General features: G+C 43.7%; 1 protein-coding gene across 1 annotated transcript; it reads left to right on the top strand.

The window, feature by feature from the left end:
• Window positions 1-211: 211 nt before the first annotated feature.
• LOC145163651 (F-box/LRR-repeat protein 12-like) lies at window positions 212-975 on the top strand. The gene is made up of 3 exons (XM_079082458.1): window positions 212-551; window positions 651-795; window positions 885-975. Exons 1-3 carry the CDS (start codon window positions 212-214, stop codon window positions 973-975), a joined length of 576 nt encoding a protein of 191 aa, XP_078938584.1.
• Window positions 976-9615: the final 8640 nt, after the last annotated feature.

Raw genomic sequence — 9615 nt, forward strand, 5'->3', positions numbered from 1 at the left:
CAATGTTTGTCTTGAAGACCACAATCGAAGAAGAGATGTTGGAGCATATTTGAGATGAGAACACACCTAAAGAAGCTTGGGACACGTTTGTGATGCTTTTTTCAAATAAGAATGATATGAGACTACAACTTTTAGAGAACGAGCTATTATCAATCTCACAACGTGACATGACGATTGCAATTAAAAATTGTTAGATTTGGGATGCTCCTCAATGAACCGTAGTCATGTTCTTTCTATCACCAAAGAAATCGATTCAACTACTGTTGAAACGATGCTAAAAAGGTTCAAAGAATTAGATTCGTTGGTGGTAAGAGGTCTCATTGTTAAGGTGGACGATTCTGCACTAACTCCCCTATCTGATTATGGATCAGCACTAAAATCACTATGTCTTGATGGATGCAATACCATCACCGATTTTGGGGTTTCCCATATATCTTCAGGATGCATTTCATTCTCTTCCATAAGCCTGTCGTCTTGCACCATCACAGATGATGGATTAAGAATGTTAGCAAATTCATGTAAAGATTTAAAAACAGTGAATGTTTCAAAGTGTATTAGCATAACTAATAGTGGGATGTTGGAGTTGTTCAAATGTTATAGGAATATGAGTATGGTTGATATCTCTTGGTGTACCAAAATAACTTGAACAGGCTTCCAAGACTGCTCCCCTTCATTTCACTATCTGGAAGCAAGTCATTGTCCCATTCAAGGGAGGGGTATTATGGGAATTCTAAGTGGAGGTGGGCTGCAAGTCCTGAATATGCCTAGTCTTAAGTACAGTAGCAGGGGAAACGGGTTTGAAAACTTTACCCTTGGCGTATCTAAAGCCATTGGAGTTCTGGATCTTTCTCTTTGTTGGTTTCTAAATAATGGTGACATTGTAGGTATCTCCAAAGGATGTCCAATGCTTCATCGTTTTCCTTTGACTGGTTGTGGGAAAATCGGTTTTACAGGGTGGAATGCCATACGTACTGACTGCCAGAAATTAGACATACTTCATGCACAAGGATGCAAAAATATTTGTAACAAAAGCCTACAGGGTATTTGTAACACCCATAAAAATCAAGCCAATTTAAAACTTTTAAAAACATTTCAAACCATTAAAAATCATTACAACTTTTTTTTCAAAATGTATAATATCAGAGTCACCCAGAAACATAAATAAATCATTAGGAGTTGTACGATCATGCCTTCGCCTTGCCGCGATCCCCTGATGGACCTGAAACAATAAAATGAAACTGTAAGCCCGAAAGCTTAGTGAGTTCCCCCAAAATACCCATACCCACAATAATACATATATAATCATAAACAACATATTATGGGTCTAGTCAACCATAGGGTTGGAATACCCCATGCCCTCAACCATCCGGTTGGAATGCCAACATACTATAGGTCCAATCATCCTCGGGATGGAATACCACAGGCCCACAACCAACAGGTTGGAATGCCCACATACTATGAGTCCAGTCATCCTCGGGATGGAATACTCACGGCCCCCAACCAACAGGTTGGAATGCCCAGGTCTATTGGCTTTTGCACAAAGCAGATAAGCCTCAACCGCCAAATAAACATGTGCACATATAACATATAACCACATAACAGTCTATAGACAAGTACTGATCTAACGGATCGTACCACATATCATGTAATATTATCGTACCCTCTAGGATACTGAACTAACAGGTCATGCCACACGTCACATAATGTCATCCTACCCTCTAGGATACCGATCTAACAGATCATAACAACAAAACAAAACCAATAACAATTCAAAGGGCCGGCCTTGGTGCCTTAGACCCTTGAGTATAGTGAGGATAACTCACCTCACAATGTCGCACTGAAAATGATAGGCTCAACTCTCGAATCACCAAAACGAACTCCACCACCTATAGTTACCATAAAACCCTTTTTCCATAAATTTCCAAATTACCAAAATGCCCCCAGAGGTCAACTGGTCAACCCTTGATCAAAGTCAAAGTCCACAGTCAAAGTCAACAGTCCATGTTGACCCGACTCGTCGAGTGTAGTTCACCGACTCGTCGAGTCCTTCCTGAACTCGAGAAGTCATGAAATCCATGGTTGACTCGTCGAGTTCCCCTAAAACTCGCCGAGTTCATGCGTGTCCAAAGGTTGGGAAAAACCCTAGCCGACTCGCCGAGTAATTCGACTGACTCTCCGAGCCCAAGGCAGACTTCATCGGATTCGTCGAGTTCATTACCATCTTCATATGACTCGCAGAGTCGACCTTGCGACTCGTCGAGTCCCTTCAATCCTTCATCCATACAGATGCTTTTTAAGCCATGCTAACACTCCATATTGTAGATCCAGTTTCCCAAGGCATGTTTATCACGTAAATTTGCAAACTTTACATGCATGCAAGGTGATAATGACCTAAAACAAGCTAAAGAAGGGGTTCTAGGCAAAAGAGCTTCACAAACATGCTGAAGACTGAGACTTTATGATGATAAGGGCCAATATGAGCCTAGATCTGAAGTTGCAACTTCAGATCTTGGTTCATCACTCGAAATGCAACACCAAATGCCCAAAATGGTCCCAAAACTCAAAATAGAAAGGGGGTTTAACTAGAAGAAGCTCAAGGTGATGACTTGATACCTCCAAATGGTGATAAAATGAGGTAGACTTCAGATCCCCAGTTGTTCCTTGTTCAAAGCTTCTTGGTCTTCAAACCTTTCCTCACCAAAATCCCTCTTCCAAGCTAAGAAGCACATCAATATAGAGAACAACACGAAGTAGGGTTTCTGAATTCGAGGGGAGCAGTAAGAGAGGCTGAGGGGGATAAGTGATCCTTAAATAGGGTGCAAAACCCCGAAATTTAGGATTTCATCTGCCAGCTCCTACTCGTCGAGTCCTTTATTGGACTCGGCGAGTAGGTCACTAAAAAACGCAGACCAACCCGCTACTACTCGACGAGTAGGGCAACCAAGTCGTCGAGTAGACCTTGAAAACAAGAAAATTCTTATATTAATTCAATACCTGAGAATCAGGGAGTCACAATTCTCCCCCACTTGAACTAGACTTCGTCCTTGAAGTCTGCCCCGGCGAACAGCTCCATATAGTGCTCCCGCATCTCTGCCTCTGGCTCCCAAGTCCACTCAGATCCTCTCCGATGCTCCCACTGTACCTTTACCAAAGATATCTCCTTGTTTTGCAGAACCTTCCTCTTCCTCTCCAGAATGGCCATGTGCCTCTCCACATAATTCAGGCGCTCATCGACCTGAATATAATCCAACGATACTACCGTCTCCTGATCCATAATGCATTTTCGCAATTGCGAAACGTGAAAAGTGTTGTGGATCCGACTAAGCTCCTCCGGTAGCTCTAGCCTGTAAGCCACCTTGCCAACCCTGGCAATGATCCTGAATGGCCCGATGTAACGGGGACCTAATTTCCCCCTCTTCCTGAAGCGGATCTGTCACACCCCAAAACTGAAACGGCGGAAACATTCTGGGGTGGAGGACGTCATGTTTAGTATCATAAGTCATGCATCATAGTAAGTAAAGTAATAAACAACCATTTCATTAGAAAGAAAGTGTTTACAAAGTATGATTCACATAATATAGAATACATAGCAATTAACAAAAAGACATGAAGCTGTACTGCTCCATCTTCTGAATCCCAGTACGCGAACCTATCTACTGGTCTCCTGAGAATACAAGTTATTTTGAAAGCGTAGATCAACATTTAAGATGGTGAGTTCATAAGATTTAAGTGATGTAGTAAGTGGTAAGAAAGTTGTAGAAAGTGGTAGTAAGTTGTAGTAAGTTCTGTTTATAAAAGTTTGCCAATTCCTCCAGAAAATCCTATATTTCCTGCTTTGATGAAAGATAAGTAAAAATGACTCTACAGTCCTTTCTATGAGTATTAAATGAATACAAGTTATATAAAACTCAGAGTAAACAAACAATCGATTGTGTGTATCTGCCCTAAGCCCACAACCAAACAAGGAACAGGAAATGAGGCGGAAGACACACATCCCATTTTTTGTTATATCATCGTTGTATGTAACCCTGCGTGTTCACTCGGTACTCACGGAGTTAACTGTAAAAGTTCCTTTAGTTTGATGAAAAGATTCCTTAAGAAAACCCTTATTTCTTATAATAAAATGGTAATCACAGTAGTTCCTTCTATAATCACTTAGTTTATACTAGCTATATATAATCAAATATCGAACAGATAGTTAATTGTGTGAATCTGCCCTAAGCCCACAACCAAACAAGGAACAGGGAATGAGGCGGAAAGCACACATCCAACTACCTATCGGGTATTAATTATATATAACCCTGATGTATAAACTAAGGTATTATAGAGTTAACCACTTAAGGTCATTTAAGTTATACTGGTTTAATAAAATGGATTAAACCCTTTATTGGTAAGTTTCTAGTTTTGTATATCAAAAGTTCTTTACTTGAAAAGTATGTTTTGTACTAGAAAACGGTGCATTGAATTAGTGTCCTATGACCTGGCCCATACCTGGTACCCCTTACGATTACTTAGTGTATACGGAAACATATATATATCTAAGATCGGATAGATAGTAGGCTGGGTGTATCTGCTCTAAGCCCACAACCAAACAAGGAACAGGAAATGAAGCGGAAAGCACACATCCTACTACCTGTCAGATCCGATTAATATATATTCCTGAATGCATACACTAAGGAATCATAAGGTTCGTATTATAGGCCCCCTTCTACTGAATGTACTAGACTCGACTGTTCTGTGCGTGTCGGTTGTAAAATGTAAGTTTTCCCTAGTTTATAACTATCTTGACTCGAAAGTAGTTTGTATTAACTTTCAAGTGCAACTGTCACAATATGAAAGTATTTGGAAAATATAAGTACTCAGTTGTCTTATGAACTGACATCCTGCAGTATTGTTTACCTTTAACCTATTAGTTTAATTAAGGTAAAATGTGATATTATTGTTACCATGCTTGATTTGACTAGTATAACACGACATTCGAGACATCGAAATGATATGACATTCGTCACCCGTAGACCTGCAGGTCCCACTGTAGCTAGCAACAAGGTGTGGGATGGTCAATCCCGTATAGATCTATACACAAATTCACGCTCTCCCTCCAGGAGACTCTGATACAAAACATCACTCTGCACTGTATGCCACGCCATGAAGTAGTATATCACATTATAATTATTGTATCTTAGTAAGTTCGTTATAGTATCTTAGTATTGTCCTGTTATAGTATCTTAGTATCTTCTCGTTATAGTATCTTAGTATCCTCTTGTTATAGTATCTTAGTATTCTCTAGTATCTAGTATGAACTAAACCCCTAAACTATACCCCTTATAGTTTACTAGTATATTACTTGAACTGTTGTTGAAAAGACTTATTTTTCTACTAAGTTATGCTTGTAATTTAAAAATGGAGTTTTGTTAAACTATAAAGCAACATAACTTTAAAAGAGTTTTTGAAATGTTTTGACCACTTATAAGTGACATAAGTAATCTTTCGAAAATATTTATAACAAACAATTACACATTTATCATTGTGTTCAACTTGTATTCCCCCCCCCCTTAAAAGCATTTAAAACAGTTTAAGAGATTGATTACGGGGTATGAACTCACCTTGTGTGGGTGATTCAAACAAATATGCGCGCAAGGATGAGAAGTTCCACGAATGAAGTCTCGAGACTTAACGAGTCCTAAATGACATATAATGGCATATATTGACATAAATATAGTGTTTAGAAGCAACCAAATGCAAGGAACACCTAACGGGACTAGGAAACACTTTGTCCAAGTGTTGGAATCACACGTGATTCACTAAAAGGGAGTGTACGGCCATAACAAGGAGTGTGAGGCCGCACACTCATGGTCAAGAGTGCACAAAATCGTTTTCCAAGGGTAGGGAGGCCTGTAGGACTAATGCTCATCAAGTGTTGAAGTTGGATTGCACTTTGAATGCCCCTTTAAGGGTGTTTTAAGGGGTGTACGGACACACCTGGGTGTGCGGCCGCACACACAATAAGATCATGAGTACTGGGCATTTCCAAGGACTAAATCAAGTGTTCTAAACAAGATTCAAGCAAAGGGAAAGGGTACTTACCATCCGGAGGCTTGAGAAGGTCCAAAATCGCCAAGAACAAGTGTGTGTTCTTGGTGTTCTTGGTGAAATGGATGAATATTTAAAGATCTAGCCAAAAAATGATTTCAAATGGATGAAATCAAAGGATGTAACTAGTTTAAGAAGATTAACAACAAACCAAAGGAAGAACACTTACAATATTGAAGATCTAGGCTGAAAATCGGATGCTAGTTGTGAGAGAAATCGAGTTCTAAGCTTGGGAGGGTGAAAAGGGATGAAAGAAGGCTAAGTCTACCCTTTATACACGTGAGTGTGCTGCCAGGAGAGGGGTGTGCGGCCGCACACCCAGTGTGCGGCCGTACACTCTTGATGTTGGAGTGTAAGGCTCGATTTTAGTGCTAGACGTGTATGCGATCTATTCCTATACTCGAGGCTTGAATGTACTGAGCTTTGCACCTTTAAATGGACTCTAAACAAGGCTAAATGATATCAGAAAGGAGTCTGTCACCCAGCTGAGTTGACTGGCTAAGCTTTACAAGGCAAAAATTTAAAAATTTTGAGGTTGTCACAGGATCACACCCTTCCAGGGTGAGACTTTCAGGAGTACCATATCGCCCACCTGAAACTCCAACTCAGATCGGCGTTAGTCAGCGTAACTCTTTTGTCGACTCTGGGCGGTCTGCAGTCTCTGCCTAATCTGCTAAATCTTCTCGGTAGTCTGCAAGACTACCTCTATCCGTCCCATCACCCTGTTTCTGACCTCACCCCAACAAACCGGGGTGCGACATCTCCGCCCATACAACAACTCGAAAGGCGGGGTGCCAATGCTGGAATGGTAGCTGTTGTTGTAGGCGAACTCCGCAAGCGGTATGTAGGAATCCCAGCTCCCACGAAGTCAATGACACACACCCTCAACATGTCCTCGAGGGTCTGAATAGTCCGCTCGCTCTGACCGTCTTTCTGGGGGTGAAATATTGTGCCGAAGTGCAACCGTGTGCCCAGTTCCTCGTGGAACTTCTTCCAGAAGCGGGAGGTAAATCTAACATCCCGGTCGGAGAAAATGGAGACCGGAACCCCATGGCGAGCAACGATCTCGTGGACATATATGTCGGCCAACTTCTCGGCCGACGAACTCTCTCGTATGGCCAAGAAATTGGCACTCTTGGTCAATCGATCCACGATGACCCATATAGCATCAAACCCCTTCGCCGTTCTCGGCAGTTTGGTAATAAAATCCATCGTGATCTGTTCCCATTTCCACATGGGGATCTCCAGGGGCTGCAGTTTTCCATGCGGCCTCTGATGCTCGGCCTTGACCATCCTACAGGTCAAGCACCTCTCGACATACCAAGCGATTTCTCGCTTCATGCACGGCCACCAGTAGCTCAAACTCAAATCCCGGTACATCTTGGTGGCCCCCGGGTGAATAGAGAAGTGAGACTTATGAGCCTCCTCCATGACCGTCTGTCTGACCCCACCAGTCATCAAAACCTATACCCGACCGCATTGGGTCAACAACCCCCGGCTATCCTTCACAAATCGGGCGTTCTCGCCCCTGATACTCTCCAGTTTCCAATTCTCTGGTCGCATACCCTCCCCCTAACCATCTCTGATCAAACTCACAAGCGGGTAATCCACTGCTATAATCATACATATCGTTGGGGTGGGAGTCCTAGCTTAGTTGCGGCTCAGAGTGTCCGCCACCACATTCGCTTTACCGGGGTGGTAAAGGATCTCGCAATCGTAGTCCTTGACTACATCCAGCCACCTTTGCTGCCTCATGTTCAGGTTCGGCTGATCCATGATATGTCTCAGGCTCTTGTGATCCGTGTAAATGGTACAACGGACCCCATAAAGGTAATGTCTCCATATCTTGAGAGCGAACACCACCGCCCCCAGCTCAAAATCATGCGTAAGGTATCTCGTCTCATGCGGCTTCAACTGCCGCGATGCATAAGCTATCACCTGTCCCCTCTGCATGAGGACTGCCCCTAAACCCGTGATGGATGCATCACAGAACACCACGAAATCCTCAACTCCCTCCGGGAGTGTCAAAACTGGAGCCTGACACAAACGCTTACCGAGGGCTCAAACGGCCTATGCTGCTCAGGGCCCCACCGGAAATCCACCCCCTTCCTCGTTAGATGAGTGAGGGGTACTGCAATCTTGGAAAAATCCCGTATGAATCTCCAATAGTACCCTGCCAATCCTAGAAAACTCCTGATATCTGAGGGAGATTTCGGAACCTCCCACTGCATGGCCGCCTCGATTTTGGCCGGGTCGACCAAAATCCCATCCTGGTTAACGAGGTGCCCGAGGAACTGGACCTCCCGTAACCAAAACTCGCACTTTGAGAACTTGGCATATAGCCACTCTCGTCTCAAAACTCGCAACAACTCCCTGAGGTGCTCCTCGTGCTACTCAGGAGTCCTAGAATACACCAAGATATCATCTATAAACACGATGACCGAGCGATCCAGCATCGGTCTGCAGACCCGATTCATCAGGTCCATAAACACCGCTGGCGTGTTGGTGAGCCCAAACGGCATCACCACGAACTCGTAGTGACCATAACGAGTCCGAAACGCGGTCTTCTCCACGTCTTCCTCTATGACCCGGTCCTGATGATATCCCGACCTCAAATATATCTTGGAGAACCAAGATGCCCCCTGCAACTGATCAAAGATATCATCTATCCTCGGAAGTGGATAACGGTTCTTCACCGCCAACTTCTTCAACTCCCTATAATCAATGCACATCCGGTGCGAGCCATCATTCTTCCTGACGAAGAGGATCGGTGCTCCCCGTGGAGAACTTCTAGGTCGAATGAACTGCATGCCAACAATTCCTGCAGCTCTGATGACAACTCATGCATCTCTGGTGGTGCCAACCGGTACGACACCTTGGCAATAGGGGCCGCGCCAGGCACTAGGTCAATCCTGAACTCGACCTGCCTCTCCGGAGGTACTCCGGGTAATTCCTCCGGGAACACATCAGCAAACTCTCTAAGCACGGGGACCTTTGAAACTGGAGTCTGATCTTTACCCCATGTATCAACCACATATGCTAACTAACCCGCACACCTGTGCTGAATATACTGTCGAGCCCTGGCAGCTGAACAGAACCCCGATCCCACTTTGGTGCGCTCGCCATATACAATCAGTTCTCCCCCACTTGGGGTGCGAACTACCACCCGCTGGCCCTCACAATTTGTCATGGCAGCAAACCGACTAAGCCAATCCATCCCTACAATCACGCACACTTCCCCCATGGGAATCGGTATCAAGTCTATCGGAAAGGACACTCCGAAAATCTCCAACTCACATCCCCGATAGACCGAAGAAGCAGAAATCCCGTGTTCGTTAGCGCTGGAGACTCGCAACGGACACTCTAGCTCACCCACTAACATACTAAACTCCCTACTGAAAGTCTGAGACACGAACGACCGAATCGCCCCCGAGTCAAATATCACCAATGCGGGTAAGGAGTTTACTAAGAACGTACCTAATCACAGGTACAACAGATAAGCATATAACAGATATAACAGATGAG

The sequence above is a fragment of the Lactuca virosa genome, chromosome 3, assembly GCF_052849685.1.
Source record: "Lactuca virosa cultivar CGN04683 chromosome 3, Lactuca_virosa_CGN04683_v6, whole genome shotgun sequence".
Taxonomy (NCBI): domain Eukaryota; kingdom Viridiplantae; phylum Streptophyta; class Magnoliopsida; order Asterales; family Asteraceae; genus Lactuca; species Lactuca virosa.

Excerpts from the sequence above, each read along its gene's own strand:
- LOC145163651 (XM_079082458.1), top strand. The coding sequence starts at position 212 with ATGAACCGTAGTCATGTTCTTTCTATCACCAAAGAAATCGATTCAACT. Across the intron at positions 552-650 it reads AACAGTGAATGTTTCAAAGT|GCTTCCAAGACTGCTCCCCT; the intron begins GTATTAGCATAA and ends TAACTTGAACAG. Across the intron at positions 796-884 it reads TACAGTAGCAGGGGAAACGG|GTATCTCCAAAGGATGTCCA; the intron begins GTTTGAAAACTT and ends GTGACATTGTAG.